Raw genomic sequence first — 25,232 nt, 5'->3', positions numbered from 1 at the left:
GATCTCAGCTTGGGTCATGATCCCAGGGTCATGGGATCGAGCCCCACATTGGGCTCCCTGTGAGTGTGGGGCTTGCTTGAGATTCTCTCTCTCTCTCTCTCTCTCTCTCTCTCTCTCTCTCTCTCTCCCTCTCTCTCCCTCTTGCCCCTTTCCCCCATTCACACACACTCTGTCTCTAAAATAAAAAATAAATAAATAAAATAAAATTTTTTACTGTCAATTATGTCAAAAATATAGAGAAAAATAGAAATATGAGGAACTCTTGCACACCCACTAACTGGTTTATGAATTTGAATAGGCCATCTATTGGATATCTTCCGGTTATCACTCCAGGTTCATCCTTTACCCTTTTGTACCCTGCAGAGTGCCCCGAGAGGCTGGCTATTATGGACTGATCTACTGCCTCGCTCTTTAGCTTCCACTTGGTCCATGGGAGCACCTATGGGAGGAGCCAACAGGAGGAGACGGAAGGGTAGGAGGTGAGTGAGGTCAGGGTATTTATTCCTTCCACTCTCCAGCTCCATTCCTGCTGGGTTGCTGCTTGTTGACTGAGTCTTTTCACTGAAAGCCCTGGTTCCTATATGAGAGCTGTCTCTCTCTGGGCTCTGAGCAGCTCTTCATGCCTAGAGTTGAAACAGCTCTCTGGTGTGATTAGCCCCAGGATACTGTACTATCTATCTCTTGTTGGTTTCCTCAGATGCTGTCTATGGCTGTCATGGGTTCCGTTCAATTATATCCCCTCCCTCTCCCCACCATTTATAGAATCTTTACAGAGGGAATCAAATTAAAGTGAGGTCAACAGGGTGGGACATAATTCAATATGATTGTTGTTCTTCTTGAAAAGAGAAATTTGGACAAAGACATGGAGGGAAGGGAATGTGAAGGCACAGCGAGAAGAGTGGCATGGGCAATCCAAGGAGGGAGGTCCTTCCCTCACAGCCTTCAGAAGAAATCAACCCTGCCAATACCTTGATTTTGGACTTCAGCCCCCAGAACTGTGAGACAATAAAATTCCAGTTGCTTAAGCCACCTGGTCTGTGGTATTTTGTAATGGCAGCCTTTTAGAAATACTCTTTTCATTTAATAATATTTGAGTATCTAGTTTGTGTTATCTGTTTCCTGTAGGAACAGATTGATCTAGGTCTATAATCTATAAGCCTGTCTATGCCTTATTTACTTTATTTTTTATTTATTTATTTTTAAAAATTATTATTTTTTAACATTTACTTATTTTTGAGAGACAGAGAGAGACAGAGCGCCAGCAGGGGAGGGTCAGAGAGAGAGAGGGAGACATAGAATCCAAAGCAGGTTCCAGGCTCTGAGCTGTCAGCACAGAGCCCGACGCGGGGCTTGAACATACGAGCCATGAGATCATGACCTGAGCCAAAGTCGGCCTCTTAACTGACTGAGCCACCCAGGCTCCCCTGCCTTATTTACTTTAGACTGTGTTTTTTTCTGTTAAGAAATTGAACGCTATAGATTCGTGAAGTGCTTTCATGTCAATACACATGTTTGCACAACACTCTGAACATACTGAGGAAGTGTGACCTAGAGTACTCCCCTAATATCAGCTCATATCTAGACTTTTCCACACACAAGGAGATAGGACTCCTCTGGAGCTGTTTGTCCCTCCAAGATGCTGTTACTCATTGGTCACTTTGACCAAAATCATCCTTGGAATCACTCAGTAACGGTGCTATTTCTGTGCATATAAATGTTTTAATCACCCTCCAAAGTAGACCCGTAAGCAATTGTTGGCTTCTGACAACCCGCACATCTGTTTTGTGGAAATCTCTTTTATTGTAAAGAGGCAATACACTTGTCTGAATATTTCACTTCAAGCCTTTTTATTTCGAAATTGTTATTTCTTTGTTTCCAGTAATTCATCAGCTCTATTTTTTTTTTTTTTAAAAGAACACCACTAAAGAACAGAAAACTTTTAGCACTCTGATTTTTAAAAGGGGAACAAGGGGTGCCTGGCTGGCTCAGTGGTAGAGCATGTGGTTCTTGATCTTGGGGTTGTGAGTTCCAGCCCCGCGTTGGGGGTAGAGTTCACTTTAAAAAAAGACTTTAAAAAAATAAAAAGGGAACAAAAATGCCAAGAGCTTTTCACTGGAAATACCCTACTTAAAAAAAAAATACAAACAAACAAGCAAACAAAACCACAAAACCTCTCTCTGCCAAATTAAGTTTTAATGATGTCAAAGGTGGTGAAGTCAAGCTTTATGTTTTCTTTCCTGTCTTGGATAGGATTATCTTGGATAATTAGCAAAGCAGGTCTTTCAAACAGAATTAGCCAAAGAAGAATGAACAGTTTAGGAAAAAAGAAATGTAGCAGTCTTGGGGAAAATATAACTAGAAATTGAAAATTCAATCCGTGTTACATTTTGTGCTACTGAATGTGAGTTGACTGTATGGGAGAGTGGCCTGGTAAATCCCTCCAACCACTGCCCATCTTAAAACATGGCAATGCTTGTCACTTAGGTTAGTATTTCACTGTGGCTTTCAAGATAATATGCTGTCCATTTTTTAATAACATTTAAAATGTTCATCTCCTTTTGACTGGGCACTTATAGCAAAATTATTAGTGCTTACGGCTTACTGCAGACAGTATTTATGCTGCTTTCCAGAAGCCACTTTTATCTGTTGGGAAAAAAAAAATCCCACTGTAGGATTTCCAACCTTTTAGGCTAACGTCTGACTCTATTAGCTCCTAAAGAGAAGAACCATAAATAATCTTCCCATTTTATATTCTATGCTTTTAGCCAAAGCATTAATCACAGAGGTTTTTTTTCTTTGCCTCATGAGAAAAGCCAGCCTTATGGTTTGAAATTTTGGTTTACAAAATATGGTTTTTAGGGTAGGCAGGAATGGGGGTAGGATGTAGAAAGAAGAAGGGGTCTTTGCTGGGCTTTATGAGTAGAAAACTTTGGGAACAAATGAGTTCTTTTCTTTCCAGGGCCAGATAATATCTCAGGGGTCTCCCACTTTTGTGGGGAGGGGAATCTTATTAACTCTTTCAGGTCAGAAGGGTGCCATTTATTCATCACAGTGACAATGCACTTGAACCATCCTGAGCAGTTGATGTGGCTCCCAAAGGGCTTAGTGTTTAAACCTACTGGGGCGGTAACCTTAGAACAAGATTAAGGCTGATTAACTACGCTTCTTTTTTCCTGGGCTTTCTCTGAAATTCGCATGCATACAATTTAATTATTATTGTCATGATCTTTCTTGTCATTGAAATGATAGGTATTCTTAGATGTACTTCATTCGTAAATAGGCATTTTCTTTTTCTTACAAGATGATCATAGGAAAGCAGTTTTTAACACAATTCTCTCTCTTTCTTTCTCTCTTTTTCCCCCCTTTTTTTCAAAAGGCACCCCATCATCAGTAGGAGTTAGCGTGGCAAGGCTTGATGGTTCAACCATGAATTCCTTACGTCATTTGCTTCTTGAACTAGGTTTCTGCGAGGTCAGTAACTCATTTCTGAGCCTTGAGAATTGCTTGTTTGATTTGATTTTACTTGCTGACAAAATTTGCCTTTTAATTTTGTTAATGCCTTTATACTATCTCTGACTTCAGTTAGCTCTGACTTTCAAGGAACAATTTCAGTTGATTTGGATTAACAGCGGTAATAATTTACTAAGTGGCAGTGTTATTCATCCTTAAATATATATCTGGTCTTGAAGTCTCCAATTTCTGTAATAGCTATAAATGGGAATAAAATGACCAAACTACCACATACAAATTTTTCCTACACTCCTCAAAATCGCTTTAAAGAAAAAAATACACCAGGTTTTCTTTTCATTTTTCATCTCAAAGAACTTTATCACACTGTTGTTGTAACTTCGGTATCTCTGTTACCTCATTCTGTTCTCCATTAAGCTGTTATTCTCCAATCATTTAAATATTACTGTTTCCAAGAGACTCAACTTAATTGGTAAGTAAGCTTCCCATTAAGGAATCGTGTATTTTTTCTTTTCTGAGACACCCAAGTTTCCTCCTCCCATTGGCTGTTTGGGTGCTAAGAACAAAATGTTCTCCATTCTTAGAAATATATTCTTTCTTTTTTTAAGTGTATTTATTTTGAGAGAGAAAGAGAGAGAGAGAGAGAGAGCTTGTGAGCGGGGAAAGGGGCCCAGAGAGAGGAGATATAGAATCCACGCTGACAGTGCAGAGCCTGATGCGGGGCTCAGTATCACAAACCGTGAGATCCAGACCTGAGCCGGAATCAAGAGTTGGCCGCTTGACCGAATGAGCTTCTTTTTTCTTGACGCTTACTTCCTTTTGTTATGTTTTAAAACTTCATTACAGGTATCTTTGTTATTCAAATAATGTATTCTTTAACATGCTTTAGTTTGTACTTTATTATGTATGTGTGTATTCGTTCATGTTGTATTGAGGTGTAGGAGACACGTGATGTTACATTAGTTTCAGGTGTACAAGTGATTTGATAACTCAAATGTTATGCTATGCTCCCCCCAAGTGTAGCTACCGTCTGTCACCATGCAACGTTGTTAACAATAGCATTGACTATAGTCCCTATGCTATGCCTTTCATCCCCATGACTGACTCATTCCATACCTGGAAGCCTGTACCTCCCACTTCCCTTCACCTATTTCCTCCATCCCCCACACTCTCCCCTCTGGCAACCACTAGTTCTCTGTATTTATGGGTCTGTTTCAGCTTTTTTTGTTTTTTCGTTCATTTGTTTTGTTTTTTAGATTCCACATACGAGTGAAATCACATGGTATTGGTCTTTCTCTGTCGGACTTATTTCACTTGGTATAATACTCTCTAGGCCCATCCATGTTGTTGTAAATGGCAAGATCTCATATCTTTTTGTATGATTTTTAAAAAATGATTTATTAGGAGCCTGATACGAGGCTCGAACCCATGAACTGTGAGATCATGACCTGAGCTAAAACCAAGATTCAGACGCTAATTGAGCCACCCAGGCCCCCAAATGTGAGATTTTAAAAACTGTATTTGGTACTCTGAGAAGTAAATCACTTCTCCAATGCCAAGTTCCCTGGCATCTTGGCACAACAGGGAAGGGGATGGGAAATCCTAACAGGTTAATATTACCTGTCAGATTAGTGGAATGCAGAGTCATAATGAAAATTAAGTTAAGGTGTAGAAAGTAAAGAAAGTTATATTTCTTTTTTAAAACTTATTTATTAATTTTTTTAATGTTTTTATTTTTGAGAGAGAAAGAGAGGCACCAATACACTCAATGAATGGTACTTATTACTATTTGGATAAATACTTCATAAAAGGTGAGTGTCAATATTGAGCAAGGCTAAAAATGTCATGTACTTGGGGGCACCTGGGTGGCTCAACCAGTTGAGCGGCCATCTTTGGTTCAGGCGGTGACCCCGATTCAGATCATCTGTCCCCCTCTCCTTTCTGCACCTCCCCCTCTTGCCCTCTATCTCTCTCAAAAATAAACATTAAAAAAAAAAAAAAAAAGGTCGTGTCCTCCAAGAAACCATCTTTGAACCTCAGTCTAAATCACATTCTCTCAAGCTGTGTGTTTTCCCTTTATAGCCTTTGCTGCCATTGGTAACTATGCATTGATTATTTCTGTTACTGTTCAACAGAGTAGTTGCGAACTTGGTGCTGAGCTGGGGAGATCACGTGTGGACTGAGAAGAGCTCCATGTCTCTAACCAAGGCAGTTCCCACTAGGGTGTGTCAGTTGTTCTTTTGAGGGAGTGAGGGGCTCAGTGCTCCTGGATTTTCCAGTTTTTCACATAACCCGGAACCTTGGCTTTTTATAGGAAATGACTTGGTCTGAAAAGGTGGGGAAAGAATTCAATCAAAAAAAGACATGGTGGGGCACCTGGCTGGCTCAGTCAGAAGAGCATGCAAACTCCTGATTTTGAGATTGTGAATTTGAGCCCCACTTTGGGTGTGGAGATTACATAAAATAAATAAATAAACATTAAAAAAAAAAGACGAAGATATTGTATGGCTAACCAAACTCATCTGTGTGGTCACAAGAGATCTGAGAGCTGCCAGTTCACAATCTCTGGTTTCTTTTTTCTTTTTCTTTTTCTTTTTTTTAAGACAGAGAGAGAGTGAGCATGAGTGGTAGAGGGAGAGAGAGAGACTCTCAAGCAGGCTCCGTGCTGTCAGTACACAGCCCAACGTGGGCTCGAACCCGTGAACCGTGAGATCATGACCTGAACTGAAATTGAGTGGGAACACTAACTGCCTGAGCTACCCAGGTGCCCCCAATCTCTGGTTTCTATTTGTCTCCATGATTAGACTGTATTGTTTGTATAGTGCCTGATAGAGTAGGGGTACATAGTAAGCACTAGATGTTGAAAGAAAGAGAAGGCAGGAAGTAAGAAAGAATAAAAGACTGCAGTTGATTTCTTTTTTTTCTCTATAATAAATTACATTTGAAAAATTGCCAACCTCGAGGACAATAGACAATCTGAGCAAGTTGATAGATTTCATATTTAAGAGTTTCATGTTAATATAAACTAAGAAAGAAAAAGCACTCACTCCTTCTCTGTATAATTTTCAGGAAAAAGTAAAAATATGAGGTTTGTGGGGCACCTGGGTGGCTCACTCGGTTGAGCGTCCGACTTTGGCTCAGGTCATGATCTCACAGTTTGTGGGTTCGAGCCCCTCATCAGGCTCTGTGCCGACCGCTTGCTCAAAGCTGGAGCCTGCTTCAGATTCTATGTCTCCTTCTCTCTCTGCCCCTCCCCCGCTCACGCTTTGTCTCACTCTGTTTCTCAAAAATAAATACATGTAAAAAAATTAAAAAAAAAAGAGGTTTGTTGCATTTATAACCAAATGGTAACAAAATGAAAAAAATGTTTTGACTACCGCAGAAGCAACATTTGCCATGTGTAAGTATTTTATTGAAAAGACTGTTGGTCGCATATTGTCAAACCAAGTTTTGTTTGCTGGGAAATAGAATTTAATCTCTGACCTCAAGTTTTATTGTGTAATGAGCTCACCAAATACACTGAACTGCAGATTTCCATGGTAGTATGATTTGTGTACTGACATGAACTCTGGAAGTCATTGCAGCTGTCAGTTGGCGAAAAATAGGAAAAGAGAGGCTTTGGGGAGCTTAGATTTCTAGAGCCAATGGAAGAGGGAAAACCTTAAATGCCAGATTATTTAGAAACTGTCTAAATTGAAGTGGCTGTCTTTGACATATTTGTAAATTTAAGGATTCTTAGAGATTTGCCTTTGGGGACACAGAATATGCCTCAGAAACTAGAGTGGTCTACCGATCAGATCCCTGAATTGCAAAATTGAAGATCAACAAATGTTCCTAACAGATAGTTATATATTCTGTACTACATCAGACACTATGGCCCCAGAAAGTAAGTATTAGAAGTAATGGTGGGCGGGGGGGTTGGGGGGTCATCTGTGTACTTAGGGAGTTTCATTCTAGCTGGGGAAAAAAAAGACCAATAATTGGGAAAGGATAAAAGACTCTGTGATTCAAGGCTAAGCCATGTGTTAGACTATAGTGTAACAGGAAATCAGAGGGTAAAAATCACAGCAGGCTTCATAGATTAGGTAAGACTGCCACTACAACTTCCAGAAAGTATTATGGCTTAGAGAAGGAAAGAATACATATCCCTATCATGATCCTTTCTGCTTTTCTGAAAAAAATTTTTTAAATATTTATTTACTTTTGAGAGAGAGAGAGAGAGAGAGAGCATGAGCGAGCAGTGGAAGAACAGAGAGAGAAGGAGACACAGAATCTAAAGCAGGCTCCAGGCTCTGAGCTGTGAGCACAGAGCCCGCCCAGGGGCTCGAACTCATGAACCATGAGTTCATGACCTGAGTCGAAGTCAGACACTTAACCTGACTGAGCCACCCAGGCACCCCTCCTCTCTGTTTTTCAAAGTATGCTAATTCTGATCTTGGGTTTTGTTTTTTTGTTTTTTTTTCTTGAGAGACAGAGAGAGAGAGAGAGAGGGAACAGGTTGGGGAAGGGCAGAGAGAGGGTGAGAGAGAGAGAATCCCAAGTAGATTCCACACTGTTAGTGCAGAGCCCCAAGCCTGACTCAGGGCTCAAATTCAAACCTTGAGATCATGACCTGAGCCGAAGTCAAGAGCCAGAAGCTTAACCGACTGATCCACCCAGGCACCCTGATCTTGGGATTTTTGAAAAGTGACAGAAAAAAAAGTGAAAGTTGTTTCTTTGTCTACTATCAATTTATGTATTTAAAATATTTTTCTGTAATTCCTGTATGTAACCAGTCAACAAGTCCTATCATTTCTTTGTTCAAATTGTGTTTCTTGTGGTAATACCCTCGCTGAGGACTTTAAAATTTCATGCAGAGATTTTGATTTGTCTAAGTTCACTTTGCGAGTGGCAAAGCCAAGAGTAGAACCAAAGTCCTGTGCTTTGTCTTTGACCCCATATGGTATGGCCCACCCTCTACAATCATAAAATCATCTCTATTATTGGTTAAAGAAACCATAGCACATTCTTCTGATGAAGTAGCATGCAGCCATCGTAAATTATGATTTATACTTACATTTATTGCTGTGGAAGTTGTTCATTGTGTATTAGCAAATGAAAAAAGCAATCAGCAAATATGATCCCATTTTTGTAAACATATATCTGTATGCATATGCTTGCATGGGAAAGATTGGGAAGTTTTATTCTAACACATTAACAGTAGTTGTTCTGAGTAGTGGGATTTTAGATAATTTAGATGTTTTCTTTGTAATTTGTCATCTTTTGACATTAATCATGTGTTATTTGTGTAATTAATAAATCCCATGTTAACATCCCCTCTTTCAAAAATCATGGAGGGCTCCTCTTGCTTACACAAGCAGTAATAAAGATTTGGGGCGCCTGGGTGGCTCAGTCGGCTAAGCGTCCGACTTCGGCTCAGTTCATGATCTCCCAGTTCGTGAGTTCGAGCCCCGCGTCCAGCTCTGGGCTGATGGCTCGGAGCCTGGAGCCTGCTTCAAATGTTATGTCTCCCTCTCTCTCTCTGCTCCTCCCCTGCTTATGCTCGGTCTCTCTCTCCTTCAAAAATAAATAAAAATATTAAAAAAAAAAAAAGATTAAAAACCCTGGTTGCATACGTTCATCATCTGGGTTATTAAAAATAAACATACTGGTGCTCAGGTCCCATGTTAGACCAATGAAATTAAAATCTCTGAGGGGTAAGTCCCTGGCTTTGGTTTTTCCAAAAGCTTTTTAGATGGTTCTAATGTGCATCCAGCCTTACCTGGGAATATATGACAACTACAAAATCTTGGGTCCCACCCCAGATCTGCTAAGATGGAGACCCTGGAACTGGGGTGTCACAAGCTGTTATACCAAGTTTCCTGCCAAAATTCCAGAACCACTACCATTGAGTAAAAGCTCAGCTTGACACTAGCCTCAACGTCCCCAAACTTACTCTGTACCATTTCCAACCTTCCACTTGCACTCCAACCAGACAAGTTGATTGTATGTCTCCTGAGGCTACGTGGCTGGGTCTACCTCTTCTCCCATGCTCTTGACTCTTCTGGCATACCTGCTTGCCGTCCTTGCGAGCCACCCACGTTTTAGCTCTTCCTCAAGGCCAAGTTCATGTCTTGCGACCTCCATGAAGCCTTTGTGCTTCTCAAGTCCTCTCACTACCAGATCTCCTTTTTCCTCTCACATTTATTTATTTCTTCAGTAAGTATTTATTTCATGCTTGTTGTCTGCGGAGTGTTGAGTGAAATACCAAAGAACTACACCAGGGCCTTTTAGAGGGTTTTTAGTTGTTTATATATGAGATTAAAGGTGAAAAAGTGGATGTGGGAGGAGATGAAGTGCGAGGTGACAGGATGCAAAATTAGGAGGTGTGATAGGGTGGTTAGAAGAGCGTGGAGATAGTGGGGTTGAAAAGTATAATGTGGATCGTTTGCTCTGGGAGATGACCATAAGAAGATGGGAGAGGGCAAGTTCTCCCATGCACCATACCTTTTAAAGGAATACGTTTTCAGGGTGGCTTGGTTGAGCGTCTGACTGTTGATTTTGGCTCAGGTCATGATCTCAGGGTCATGGGACTGAGCCCCTTGTTGGGCTCTGTGCTGAGAGTAGAGCCTGCTTAAGGTTCTCTCTCTCTCTCTCTCTCTCTCTCTCTCTCTCCCTCCCTCTGCCCCTCTCCCTGGCTCACTGTCTCTTTATCTCTTCAAAAAATAAATGAGAGGAAGGAAGGAAGGAAGGAAGGAAGGAAGGAAGGAAGGAAAACTAAAAAATAAAGAATACTTTTCCTCTTTACAAAAGTATTTGTTTATTGCAGAAAATTTCAAAAATATAAAAAAATCGAAAAATATCACTGACATTCCTACTACTTGAGGATAAAAATTGTTACTTCTTTGTTGTGTATTTTTTTCTTTAAAAAATGACTAAATGCACATAGCCATAGATAAAATATATTTTACAATAAGATCATATTAAACATACTGTCTTGTTACTTGAATTTTTTTTGTTACTTGAATTTCTAAGTCAATACACTTTCATATGTCTTCCTGTCATTAAGTTTCTTTTTTTATTAAAAATTTTTTTAATGTTTGTTTATTTTTGAGAGAGACAGACAGACAGAACGTGAGCAGGGGAGGGTCAGAGAGAGGGAGACACAAAATCTGAAGCAGGGTGTAGGCTCTGAGCTTCAGCACAGAGCCCAACATGGGGCTCGAACTCACCAGCTGTGAGATCATGACCTGAGCTGAAGTTGGACGCTTAACTGACTGAGCCACCCAGGCACCCCTGAGTTTCTTTTTTTTTTTTTTTTTAAGTCTATTTATTTATTTTCGAGAGAGAGAGAGAGAGAGAGAGAGAGAGAGAGAGAGAGGTGGGGGGGGGGGAGAGAAAGAGGAGCAGGGGAAGGGCAGGGGAGAGCGAATCCCAAGCAAACTCTGTGTTGTCAGTGCAGAGCTCAAAGTGACTTAGGGCTTGATCTCACGAACTGTGAGATCATGACCTGAGCTGAGATCAAGAGTTGGATGCTTGATCCAACGTGATCAAGCCAGCCACATGCCCCAGGTTTTAATGATCATATCTTTGAGTGATCACAGAGTACTTCACAATTTAATCAGTCCTTCTATTATTAGATTTTATCCCCCATTTGTTCCTTTTTCTATTTGTGGGTTACATTTGTTCTCCTAAAATTCTCCTTTAAAATGCTCAGGCAAATGTTATTTATCACAAAATATTTTCTTTAACACATTTTCCAGTGCTGTATAGTTGTTTGGAAATCCAACTCTCACTTTAACACCCTTGTATATTTTTTGCTCTTCTTTCTGAGAAATGTCCTCAGTGTTAGTTTTCAATGCTTCTACTGACTTTTTACCCTCTGATAACATATTTATAACTTCTAACAGCTTTATTTTTCCTGATATCTCATTTTTTAGACTATTCTATTCTTGTCTTGTGGTGCAATATCTTATCTCTCTGAATTTTCTTTTTAAATTTTCTTCTTCCTACGTAGTTTCTGTTTCTTCCAACTTGCTATTTTCCATTTCTTGCTTTGGTGTTTGTGAAGTTGGATGAAATAGTGCATAAGACCACCTCACTTCTGAAACCAATTACAAGTTCAGGGGCTCTCAAGGCCACCTTAGGTTTGATAATTCCTGAAAAGGGCCCACAGAAGTCACTGAAAGTTGTGTTTTGGAAAGAGGAAGGATGAGAGGGTGTGGAACGATGAACCTTTGATTCCTGGATGACTTCAAGGTCACGCATGGTATAGAATTGCAGTTCTGCCATCGGTTACTGGAGGTCAAAGTTAACAATGGAACTTAGAAATGATGGATCCAGTTCCAAGGACCTGGCTCATTAGATGCATACAGAACTTCAGAGTAACAAGAAACAAGCTAAATATACAACCCTTGGTTATTGTTATCTGTAACAGCCAAAATGAAAGTAAAGGAGATTGTTGGGGTTGATCTTGGCACTGGGCCAATCATGGATTCGGGTTTGTAATCTGAATCTGGTTTGTAAGTGGGCCAAGCTTAGATTCTGAGCTGCTAGCCTCTGCAGCTGCTAGCCTCTGGGTCATTACCAAAGAGAAAAGTTATGTTGAAACAACAGATAGTGAAGATTAGAATAATTCATAAGAGAATGGGAAAGAGAACGAGGAAACTTAAAGAACTCATCCCAGCAGAGGAAGACTCTTTTAAATGTAATTAAGAAATGACACGAATATGGGGTACCTGGGTGGCTCAGTTGGTTAAGCGTCCGACTTCAGCTTGGGTCATGATCCCATGGTACATAGGTTCGAGCCCTGCATTGGGCTCTCTGTGTTGACAGTTCAGAGCTTGGAGCCTGCTTTGGATTCTGTGTCTCCCTTTCTTTCTGCCCCTCCCCTGCTTTTGCTCTGTCTCTCTGTCTCTCAAAAGTAAACAAACATTAAAGATAAAAAAAATGAATAAGTAAACAAAAGAAAGAAAGAAAGAAAGAAAGAAAGAAAGAAAGAAAGAGAAAGAAATGAGATGAATGGGCACCTGGCTGGCTCACTTGGAGGAGTATGCAACTCTTGATTTCAGGGTTGTGAGTTTGAGCCCCATGTTGGGTGTAGAGATTACTTAAATAAATAAAACTTAAAAAAGAAACGAGGGGTGCCTGGGTGACTCAGTGGGTTGAGCGTCTGACTTCAGCTCAGGTCATGATCTTATGGTTCATGGGTTTGAGCCCTGCACCGGGTTCTTTGCTGTCAACACAGAACCCACTTTGGATCCTCTGTCCCCCTCTCTTTGTGCCTCTCCCCAACCTTCTCTCCTTCTCTCTCTCTCTCTCTAAAAAAGAAAGAAAGAAAGAAAGAAAGAAAGAAAGAAAGAAAGAAAGAAATGAGATGAATAAAGTAGACATTGATAGGGTCAAAACAAAGGTCTTCATGCAGCACTCTTGGAATTTAGGTGTACTAATAAGAGTTTCTGCTGGTCCCCTAACCCTGAAAGGTTCTAAACAAGTCAACTCTATTATGCTAGTTTTGAGAAATTTAGAAGGCCAGAAGACAAAGATGACAGGCAGAAATCTGATCTCTAGTCACTCAGAGTGACAGCTCCACAATCTAATTAAGATAAGTATTGACAAAAGGGCCTGGGTCCCTTGGCCCAAGCCCTGTCTGAAGACTCAAGGTCATATGCACTTGAGTGGGTGACACGGTCAGAGGATGGAGAAGAGACTTTTCTGGGATTCCTTGACATGGGAGCCCAATGAACTGTGGTTTCAAATCTGTTGGTAAAAGCTTAACAGGGTTACATTTGGATTGGCAGGATATAGAAATACAGTGTTTGATGGGGTCAAGAGGAACATATGGATGAAAATTGGGATGATTGAACAGATTTCTTTTTTTTTTTAATTTTTAAAGTTTATTTAGTTTAAGAGAGACAGAGTGAGTGGGGGAGGGGTAGAGAGAGAGGGAGACAGAGAATCCCAAGCAGGCTTCGCACTGCCAGCGCAGAGTCCGATGTGGGGCTTGAACCCACAAAACCATGAGACCATGACCTGAGCTGAAACCAAGAGGCAGACACTTAACCGCCTGAGCCACCCAGGTGCTCCTGGACAGATTTCAGTGTGAAGTATTTGTGCCTTCGTTACTTGAATGTATTAAGGGGATGTGTATGCTGTCTGATGGAGAAGTACCTTTACCTTGTATTATAAAACGAAGGCATATAAACTTGCCCTTCAGCCAATATGGGTTTGACATGCTTAAAAGAAGTCTGTAAGATTACCCAAGCCCACACAGGTTGTTAATTTGAAAACATATAGACTATTTGGTAGACAAAAAGGTTATTACTGTATACAATTCCCTGTTAGAAGCTGGAGTGCACAGACACATTCTCTCTACAGTAACCCTGTGGGGAGCACAGACTAAGGTTTAAGGTAAAAGCCAAGGAGCACCACCCAGCAGTGACCACTGGGATTTTGGACCATAAAATTCCCATTTGAAAGATCACTAGCTTGTTATGAGACATTAATTAACACTGCCTCAATGACTGAAGGACGTAAACAAAAATCTTGAAACCTGGGTAGCTCAGTCGGTTAAGCATCTGATTCTTGATTTTGGCTTAGGTCATGATCTCACTGTTTGTGAATTTGAGCCCCGCATTGGGTTCTCCGCTGTCAGCACAGAGCTGGCTTCAGATCCTGTTTCCACCCCCCGCCCTTTCTGCCCCTCCCCCATGTTTTCTCTCTCTCAAAAATAAATAAACTTTTAAAAAACATCTTGAAACCTGAAATACCCAAAATGTCTTGGATGATGTTGAAGAAATATTTTAATAGGAAGGGAGGTTCTCAGAAGTGTTAAATAATAAAATGGAAAAGATTTGTGTGGGGACATGTCACCATGGGAATGCTAGGGACTCATTGTTTTGTTGTAAGAAAGCTTTGGCAAAAAACCAAGGAGTGGCCTATAAACTAAAGAATTTAGTGTTGCCCAAAGAGAGTTCTGGCCTTTGCCATGGGCTTCTGGGAGGTAATTTCCAAGCCCTTCAATGTCATGCCAGTAGGAATGTTTTTGTTTCTTTGGGGGCCTTTGAGCCACACCAGTGACATGATGCAGGGTGGGTGCTTTGGTTCATGCCAAATCATCTTGACCTCCTGAGGGGCTGGAGACTGAGGTCAGCCATGTGGATAGTCAGCCGTGCTTCTAAGATGGAGCCCCAATAAAAACTCTGGACTCAGGGTGAACTTCCCTGGTTGGCAATACTCTGTGCATGTTGCCACACATCATCAGCGGGAGGAGTTAATGGTGTCCCTGACATCATGGGGAGAGGACAACAGGAAAACTCTGCGTTTACACTCTGCCCTATGCACTCCCTCCCTTGGCCTATTTTAATCTGTGTCCTTTGGCTGTAGTAAGTCATACTTCTGAGTATAACAACTTTTAGTAAGTTCTGTGAGTCCTCCGAGCAAATGATCAAACCCAAGGGTGGTCTTGGCGATCTCCAAATTTACAACTGATGTCAGAAGTGAAGGCGGTCTTATTTGCAACAGTGTGGATGGAACTGGAGGGTAGTATGCTAAGCGAGATAAGTCAGTCAGAGAAAGACAAATATCATATGATTTCACTCATATGTGGAATTTAAGATACAAAACAGATGAACATAAGGGAAGGGGAGAAAAAAGAATATAAAAACAGAGAGGGAGACAAACCATAAAAGACTCTTAAAATTGCGGCGCCTGGGTGGCTCAGTCGGTTGAGCGTCCGACTTCGGCTCAGGTCATGGTCTCACGGTCTGTGAGTTCGAGCCCCACGTTGGGTGGAGCCCCTGCTTTGGATTCTGTGTCTCCCTTTCTCTCTGCCCCTCCCCTGCTCATGCTCTGTCTCTCTCTCTCTGTCACAAATAAATAAACATTAAGAAAATTAAAAAAAAAAAGACCCTTAAATATAGAGAACAAACTGAGGGGTGCTGGAGGGGTGTTGGGTAGGGGGAAGGACTAAAGGGGTGATGGGTATAAAGGAGAGCGCTTGTTGGGATGAGCACTGGGCGTTATATGTAAGTGATGAATCACTAAATTCTATTTTTGAAATTATTACTACACTCTATGTAAACTAACTTGGATTTAAATTTAAAAGATAAATAATAAAAACATAATAAATTAAAAAATAATTCAAGCAAAAAAAAAAAAAAGAAGGGAAGGCGGTCTTACGGACTGTTACTTCTAACTTTGCAGGGTCTGTCTTTGCTATTAGTCTTTCTTTGGATATCTGTTGATATCTAAGTATCAGCTTCCACCTAAGCAAGGATGGCTAAAATGTTGTGCGTGGTATCTATTCACAACACTTCACAGCAGGCTGACTACTTAGGGGGAACCTCCAAGTAGGTCTTTGCTCTTGGGCTGGTCAATTTTTGTAGAAAAGACTGTCACATCCCACATGAGGGAGAGAGCTGGTTGTCAAGGTTCTAGAAGTTGAGGAGGAAAAAAGATGGTAGTCTCAGTAACCAGTATGCATTCCTTAGCGTCCCCAGGCCCAGGTCCCTCTCCATTTCCCCTCCAGAAATAAAGTCTTTTGTGGGGAGGAGGCAGTCGCCTGTCTGTTGGTAGCTGGGAAGGGGAAATGAGGATCTGATTGCTTCTCAAGGAGACTTCTAATAGTCCCTCTTCTTTTCTTCTCTTTCCCCACTCCACCCCTACCCCATTTTAGCTCCACTTCCTGCGGTATCTGGTGCTGCCCTTTCCTGAGCCTTTTGGGGCTTCTCTGCTGTGAATCTACTTGCTTCTTGGCTTTCTTCACTATCAGCCTAGGATGCAGTTTTATCAGAGTGTTAAATCATTTGTCACATTACTATCTGCTTTCCAGCTTTCACAGTTTTGGTGCTTTGTTTCCTCTCCTATTCTGTGTGTGTGTGTGTGTGTGTGTGTGTGTGTGTGTGTGTGTGTGTGTATTTTAATAGTTTATTTATTCTGAGGGAGACAGCGAGAGAACAAGAGACAGAGCATGCGCACGAGCAGGGGAGGAGCAGAGAGAGAGAGAGAGGGAGAGAAAGAGAAGCCCAGGCAGATTCTGCGCTGTCAGCTCAGATCTAGGTCTGATCTCACCAACCTCGAGATCATGACCTGAGCCGAAATCAAGAGTTCGGCTCTTAACCAACTGAGCTACTTAGGCGCCCATATGAGTTTGTTTGTTTGTTTGTTTGTTTATTTATTTATTTATTTATTTATTTTATTTTTATTATTTATTTTTTTAATATATGAAATTTATTGTCAAATTGGTTTCCATACAACACCCAGTGCTCATCCCCAACAAGTGCCCTCCTCAATGCCCATCACCCACTGTCCCTTCTCCTCCACCCCCCATCAACCCTCAGTTTGTTCTCAGTTTTTAAGAGTCTCTTATGCTTTGGCTCTCTCCCACTCTAACCTCTTTTTTTTTTTTCCTTCCCCTCCCCCATGGGTTCCTGTTAAGTTTCTCAGGATCCACATAAGAGTGAAACCATATGGTATCTGTCTTTCTCTGTATGGCTTATTTCACTTAGTATCACACTCTCCAGTTCCATCCAACGTTGCTACAAAGGGCCATATTTCATTCTTTCTCATCGCCATGTAGTACTCCATTGTGTATATAAACCACAATTTCTTTATCCATTCATCAGTTGATAGACAATTAGGCTTTTTCCACAATTTGGCTATTGTTGAGAGTGCTGCTATAAACATTGGGGTACAAGTGCCCCTATGCATCAGTACTCCTGTATCCCTTGGGTAAATTCCTAGCAGTGCTACTGCTGGGTCATAGGGTAGGTCTATTTTTTTTTTTTTTTTAATTAAAAAAAAAATTTTTTTTTTAACGTTTTATTTATTTTTGAGACAGAGAGAGACAGAGCATGAACGGGGGAGGGGCAGAGAGAGAGGGACACACAGAATCGGAAGCAGGCTCCAGGCTCTGAGCCATCAGCCCAGAGCCCGACGCAGGGCTCGAATTCACGGACCACGAGATCGTGACCTGAGCTGAAGTCGGACACTTAACCGACTGAGCCACCCAGGCGCCCCAGGGTAGGTCTATTTTTAATTTTTTGAGGAACCTCCACAGTTTTCCAGAGTGGCTGCACCAGTTTGCATTCCCACCAACAGTGCAAGAGGGTTCCCATTTCTCCACAGCCTCGCCAGCATCTATAGTCTCCTGATTTGTTCATTTTGGCCACTCTGACTGGCATGAGGTGATATCTGAGTGTGGTTTTGATTTGTATTTCCCTGATGAGGAGCGATGTTGAGCATCTTTTCATGTGCCTGTTGGCCATCTGGATGTCTTCTTCAGAGAAGTGTCTATTCATGTTTTCTGCCCATTTCTTCACTGGATTATTTGTTTCTCAGGTGTGGAGTTTGGTGAGCTCTTTATAGATTTTGGATACCAGCCCTTTGTCCAATATGTCATTTGCAAATATGTTTTCCCATTCCATTGGTTCCCTTTTAGTTTTGTTGATTGCTTCCTTTGCGGTGCAGAAGCTTTTTATCTTCAAGAGGTCCCAACAGTTCATTTTTGCTTTTAATTCCCTTGCCTTTGGGGATGTGTCAAGTAAGAAATTGCTGCGGCTGAGGTCAGAGAGGTCTTTTCCTGCTTTCTCCTCTAGGGTTTTGATGGTTTCCTGTCTCACATTCAGGTCCTTTATCCATTTTGAGTTTATTTTTGTGAATGGTGTAAGAAAGTGGTCTAGTTTCATTCTTTTGCATGTTGCTGTCCAGTTCTCCCAGCACCATTTGTTAAACAGACTGTCTTTTTTCCATTGGATATTCTTTCCTGCTTTGCCAGTTTAGTTGGCTATACTTTCGTGGGTCTAGTTCTGGGGTTTCTATTCTATTCCATTGGTCTATGTGTCTGTTTTTGTGCCAATACCATGCTGTCTTGATGATTACAGCTTTGTAGTAGAGGCTAAAGTCTGGGATTGTGATGCCTCCCACTTTGGTCTTCTTCTTCAAAATTACTTTGGCTATTCGGGGCCTTTTGTGGTTCCATATGAATTTTAGGATTGCTTGTTCTAGCTTCGAGAAGAATGCTGGTGCAATTTTGATTAGGATTGCATTGAATGTGTAGATCTCTTTGGGCAGTATTGACATTTTAACAATATTTATTCTTCCAACCCCTGAGCATGGAATGTTTTTCCATTTCTTTATATCTTCTTCAATTTCCTTCATAAGCTTTCTATAGTTTTCAACATACAAATCTTGTACATCTTTAGTTAGATTTATTCCTAGGTATTTTATGCTTCTTGGTGCAATTGTGAATAGGATCAGTTTCTTTATTTGTCTTTCTGTTGCTTCATTATTAGTGTATAAGAGTGCAACTGATTTCTGTACATTGATTTTGTATCCTGCAACTTTGCCGAATTCATGTATCAGTTCTAGCAGACTTTTGGTGGAGTCTATTGGATTTTCCATGTATAATATCATGTCATCTGCAAAACGTGAAAGCTTGACTTCATCTTTGCCAATTTGGATGCCTTTGATTTCCTTTTGTTGTCTGATTGCTGATGCTAGCACTTCCAACACTATGTTAAACAACAGCGGTGAGAGTGGACATCCCTGTCGTGTTCCTGATCTCGGGGGGAAAGCTCTCAGTTTTTCCCCATTGAGGATGATATTAGCTGTGGGCTTTTCATAAATGGCTTTTATGATGTTTAAGTATGTTCCTTCTATCCCGACTTTCTCGAGGGTTTTTATTAAGAAAGGATGCTGAATTTTGTCAAATGCTTTTTCTGCATCGATTGACAGGATCATATTATTCTTATCTTTTCTTTTATTAATGTGATGTATCACGTTGATTGATTTGCGAATGTTGAACCAGCCCTGCATCCCAGGAATGAATCCCACTTGATCATGGTGAATAATTCTTTTTATAAGCTGTTGAATTTGATTTGCTAGTATCTTATTGAGAATTTTTGCATCCATATTCATCAGGGATATTGGCCTGTAGTTCTCTTTTTTTTACTGGGTCTCTGTCTGGTTTAGGAATCAAAGTAATACTGGCTTCATAGGATGAGTCTGGAAGTTTTCCTTCCCTTTCTATTTTTTTGGAATAGCTTGAGAAGGATAGGTGTTATCTCTGCTTTAAACGTCTGGTAGAACTCCCCTGGGAAGCCATCTGGTCCTGGACTCTTATTTGTTGGGAGATTTTTGATGACTGATTCAATTTCTTCGCTGGTTATGGGTCTGTTCAAGCTTTCTATTTCCTCCTGATTGAGTTTTGGAAGCGTGTGGGTGTTTAGGAATTTGTCCATTTCTTCCAGGTTGTCCAGTTTGTTGGCATATAATTTTTCATAGTATTCCCTGATAATTGCTTGTATTTCTGAGGGATTGGTTGTAATCATTCCATTTTCATTCATGATTTTATCTATTTGGGTCATCTCCCTTTTCTTTTTGAGAAGCCTCATTAGAGGTTTATCAATTTTGTTTATTTCTTCAAAAAACCAACTCTTGGTTTCATTGATGTGCTCTACAGTTTTTTTAGATTCTATATCGTTTATTTCTGCTCTGATCTTTATTATTTCTCTTCTTCTGCTGGGTTTGGGGTGTCTTTGCTGCTCTGCTTCTATTTCCTTTAGGTGTGCTGTTAGATTTTGTATTTGGGATTTTTCTTGTTTCTTGAGATAGGCCTGCATTGCAATGTATTTTCCTCTCAGGACTGCCTTCGCTGCATCCCAAAGCGTTTGGATTGTTGTATTTTCATTTTCGTTTGTTTCCATATATCTTTTAATTTCTTCTTTAATTGCCTGGTTGACCCATTCATTCTTTAGTAGGGTGTTCTTTAACCTCCATGCTTTTGGAGGTTTTCCAGACTTTTTCCTGTGGTTGATTTCAAGCTTCATAGCATTGTGGTCCGAAAGTATGCCTGGTATGATCTCAATTCTTGTATACTTACGAAGGGCTGTTTTGTGACCCAGTATGTGATCTATCTTGGAGAATGTTCCATGTGCACTCGAGAAGAAAGTATATTCTGTTGCTTTGGGATGCAGAGTTCTAAATATCTGTCAAGTCCATCTGATCCAATGTATCATTCAGGGCCCTTGTTTCTTAATTGACCATGTGTCTAGATGATCTATCCATTGTTGTAAGTGGGGTATTAAAGTCACCTGCAATTACCACATTCTTGTCAATAAGGTTGCTTATGTTTGTGAGTAATTGTTTTATATATTTGGGAGCTCCCATATTTGGTGCATAGACATTTATAATTGTTAGTTCTTCTAGATGGATAGACCCTGTAATTATTATATAATGCCCTTATTTATCTCTTGTTACAACCTTTAATTTAAAGTCTAGTTTGTCTGATATAAGTATGGCTACTCCAGCTTTCTTTTGGCTTCTAGTAGCATGATAAATAGTTCTCCATCCCCTCACTTTCAATCTGAAAGTGTCCTCAGGTCTAAAATGAGTCTCTTGCAGACAGCAAATAGATGGGTCTTGTTTTTTTATCCATTCTGATACCCTATGTCTTTTGGTTGGCGCATTTAGTCCATTTACGTTCAGTGTTACTATAGAAAGATATGGGTTTAGAGTCATTGTGATGTCTGTAGGTTTCATGCTTGTAGTGATGTCTCTGGTACTTTGTCTCACAGGATCCCCCTTAGGATCTCTTGTAGGGCTGATTTAGTGGTGATGAATTCCTTCAGTTTTTGTTTGTTTGGGAAGACCTTTATCTCTCCTTCTCTTCTAAATGACAGATATGCTGGATAGAGGATTCTTGGCTGCATATTTTTTCTGTTCATCACATTGAAGATTTCCTGCCATTCCATTCTGGCCTGCCAAGTTTCAGTAGAGAGATTGGTCACGAGTCTTATAGGTCTCCCTTTGTATGTTAGAGCACGTTTATCCCTAGCTGCTTTCAGAATTTTCTCTTTATCCTTGTATTTTGCCAGTTTCACTATGATATGTCATGCAGAAGATTGATTCAAGTTACGTCTGAAGGGAGTTCTCTGTGCCTCTTGGATTTCAATGCCTTTTTCCTTCCCCAGATCAGGGAAGTTCTCAGCTATTATTTCTTCAAGTACACCTTCAGCACCTTTCCCTCTCTCTTCCTCCTCTGGAATACCAATTATGCATAGATTACTTCTCTTTAGTGTATCACTTAGTTCTCTAATTTTCCCCTCATACTCCTGGATTTTTTTATCTCTCTTTTTCTCAGCTTCTTCTTTTTCCATAATTTTATCTTCCAGTTCACCTATTCTCTCCTCTGCCTCTTCAATCCGAGCTGTGGCCGTCTCCATTTTATTTTGGAGCTCATTAATAGCATTTTTTAACTCCTCCTGACTGTTCCTTAGTCCCTTGATCTCTGTAGCAATAGATTCTCTGCTGTCCTTTATACTGTTTTCAAGCCCAGCGATTAATTTTATGACTATTATTCTAAATTCACTTTCTGTTATATTGTTTAAATCCCTTTTGATCAGTTCGTCAGCTGTTGTTATTTCCTGGAGATTCTTTTGAGGGGAATTTTTTGTTTCGTCGTCATTTCGGATAGTCCCGGGAGGGGTGCGGAACTGAGGGGCACTTCCCCTGTGCTGTCTTGAATAACTTGCCTTGGTGGGTGGGGCCGCAGTCAGACCTGATGTCTGCCCCCAGCCCACTGTTGGGGCCACAGTCAGAGTGGTGTGTGCCTTCTCTTCCCCTCTCCTAGGGGCGCAATTCACTGTGGGGTGGCGTGGCCCGTCTGGGCTACTTGCACCCTGCCAGGCTTATGGTGCTGGGAATTAGCTGGGGGGGATCGGCAAGGTGCACAGGGGCAGGAGGGGCAGGCTCAGCTCGCTTCTCCTTCGGTGATCTGCTTAGGGAGGGGCCCTGCCGCACCGGAGGGAGTCAGACCCACCAGAGGGATGGATCCACAGAAGCACAGCGTTGGGTGTTTGCGCGGTGCCAGCAAGTTCCCTGACAGAAACTGGTTCCCTTTGTGGTTTCGGCTGGGGGATGGGCGAGGGAGATGGCGCTGGCGAGAGTCTTTGTTCCCCGCCAAGCTGAGCTCTGTCGCCCGGGGCTCAACAACTCTCCCTCCCTGTGTCCTCCAGCCTTCCCGCTCTCCGAGCAGAGCTGTTAACTTATAACCTTCCAGTTGTTAAGTCCCGCTCGCTGTCGGAACACACTCTGTCCGGCCCCTCCGCTTTTGCCAGCCAGACTCGGGGCTCTGCTTGGCCGGCGGGCCGCCCCTCCGCCCCGGCTCCCTCCCGCCAGTCCCTCCCGCCAGTCCGTGGAGCGCGCACCGCCTCGCTGCCCTTCCTACCCTCTTCCGTGGGCCTCTCGCCTGCGCTTGGCTCCGGAGAATCCGTTCTGCGAGTCTTCTGGTGATTTTCTGGGTTACTTAGGCAGGTGTGGGTGGAATCTAAGGGATCCGCAGGACGCGGTGAGCCCAGCGTCCTCCTACGCCGCCATCTTCCCAGAAGCCCCCTGAGTTTGTTTTTTTAATTGAAACCCTTTGGGTGAACTGGGTCACTTCTGTTGGGTTCAGCAAGAGCTGAGTTTAGGATTCCGCTTGATTTTGCCTAAGATTTTTAGCACTGAGACAAGAAGCACTCAAAATTGGAAGGGATGTGGGAGATCATATGGGGTCCGCCTTCTCCTTTCCCACATGGTGAAGTCAAGGCCTGGAGATGGGAAGGGACTAGCATGCTATCACGCAGCTAGCCAGGGGCGGGGCTGGGACTGGAGCCTGAATTTGGTGGTTCCTGGATGACCAGTTCTTGCTACTACGTTCGCTGTCTTCTTGGAGATGAGAAGAAAGCCCCATCACAGAGCTCATTCCAAAGTTTTCAACCAGGGTCTATAGAGATGTTTTTGGGTTCTGTATATGCTTAGCTCAGATTTCATTTTAAAGCAGATTTAAACCATGAATGCTCATATTTTGCCAATTTAATAAGGCATTACTTTCATTGGATTAAAAAAAAATCCCTTTACTGTTACTTTAGCACGATTTTAGGAGGGAGAAGCAAATGCCTTTCATCTTTACCCAGAAGTGGGGACTTCGTTTTCTGTATCTTTCCTGTTCTTTGCTATGATCTAGAGCGGCAATGAGGACCTTCAGGATAGATGATAATGATCTTCATTAACTTCTCAGAAAGTAAGATAAAATGATTTCATTATTTTTTCGATAAGTGGTGATAGGGTTTAAACATTTTCTTATTGGACGTTTTAAAAAAAATTGAAGTATAGTCGAAGCACAACGTTACATTAGTTTCGGGTGTACAACATAGTGATTTGATAACTCCAAATGTTATGGTCTGCTCATCACGGGTGTAGTTACCATATGTCACCATACAATGTTATTACAATACCATTGACTACCTTCCCTACGATGTACCTTTCATCCCCATGACTTTATTTATTCCATAACTGGAAGCCTGTATCTTCCTTTCCCCTTCACCTGTTTCACACACAGCCTGCCCCCCAAACCCTCCTTCCCTGGCAACCATCAGTTTGTTCTTTGCATTGTTAACACTTAAAATTTTATCCTTGATAATCTGGGTTTATGCTGTTTGATCACCCCTAACATGAAAATGGAAAATGGGATAGCAAAGTGTCCAGGGGAAGAAATAACAGAAGGTAACTATTGAAGCTACAAGTAGAAAACAATAAAGAGGAAACAAGTGAGAAAATGTCCTTCTCCTGGCTTTCTTTTCTCTTTCTCTCCCCCTCCTTTTGTCTCCTTCTCTTTCTTTTTTGTGCTTGGGGAGCACAGTCCAATTAGGAATTCATTCTTGGGGTGCCTGGCTTGATCTTAGGGCTGTGAATTCAAGCCCCACGTTGGGTAGAGAGCTTACTTTCAAAAAAAAAAAAAAAAAAAAGGAAAAAAATTCCTTCTCAGTGCTTAATAATAAAAAAATTTAAAAAAATTTTAATGTTTATTTATTATTGAGAGACACAGAGAGAAAGAGCATGAGCATGGGAGAGGCAGAGAGAGGAGGAGACACAGAATACAAAACAGGCTCCAGGTTCTGAGCTGTCAGCACAGAGCCCGACGCGGGGCTCGAACTCACAAACTGCGAGATCATGACCTGAGTTGAAGTCGGACACTTAACCGACTGATCCACCCAGGTGCCCCTAAAAAAAAACTTCTATGTAAATTTTATAATAGGTCCTTAAAGAAAATTAACATCTTGTAGTTGTTCTATGTTGTTGGTTAAAAAGACTTGAGAGAATGTTATGTCTCTTAAGTACATTGTTATGTGTTAAGAAACACAGCAATTACTCAGGGTGTGTGGACCTTGTTTGGATCCTGATTTGAGCGAACCAGCTATAAAATGTCATTTTTGAGCCAAATCAGGATATTTGATTTTGGAGTGGGTATTAAATGACATTAATTTTATTAGTAGAACCAGTAATATTGTGGTTTATACAGAAATGTCCTCATTTTTTTTATAGGTGCATAGAGACAACGTACGAAATTTGCTTGAAGATATTAAAAAACCACTGTGCAAACACACATAAAGGGAAAGAATGCAAAAAAGGAGTAGCTGGAACAACAATGACAAAGTGGCCACGCCTGAATTTGGGGAGGGGTTCGCTATGTTATTCTGTTCGTAATCTTTCATATTAAAAAGTTTAAAATGATATTTAAAGTCCTGCAAGTTACCCCTGGCCTCTACTACTGAAAAGATTTTACTGTGCCTGCAATAAATGGAAAGTCAAAAGCGTAAAACAAGGGCAAATGTAAATCTTTTAGGTAAAACAGCAAATGAAGTTATGGATGCTGACCCCAGGCAGGAAAGGGAGCTCTGGAACACTGGTAATTTGTAGAAACAAGATGAGAATAGTAATGTTAGCAATAAAAATAATAGCTAACA

The 25,232-nt window shown here is 41.2% G+C and overlaps 1 protein-coding gene across 1 annotated transcript in view; it reads left to right on the top strand.

The window, feature by feature from the left end:
- LOC122225312 overlaps positions 1 to 24,999 on the top strand; it is a 59,278-nt gene extending 34,279 nt beyond the window's left edge. Inside the window, exon 6 of the mRNA XM_042948258.1 lies at positions 24,811 to 24,999. Coding sequence (XP_042804192.1) covers positions 24,811 to 24,985 — 175 coding nt within the window. The 3' untranslated portion in view covers positions 24,986 to 24,999. The remainder of the gene's footprint in view (positions 1 to 24,810) is intronic.
- Positions 25,000 to 25,232: the final 233 nt, after the last annotated feature.

This window comes from Panthera leo, chromosome B4, assembly GCF_018350215.1.
Source record: "Panthera leo isolate Ple1 chromosome B4, P.leo_Ple1_pat1.1, whole genome shotgun sequence".
Taxonomy (NCBI): domain Eukaryota; kingdom Metazoa; phylum Chordata; class Mammalia; order Carnivora; family Felidae; genus Panthera; species Panthera leo.
Note: the sequence above shows the minus strand (reverse complement) of the source record. Positions and strands in the feature narration are given on the sequence as shown.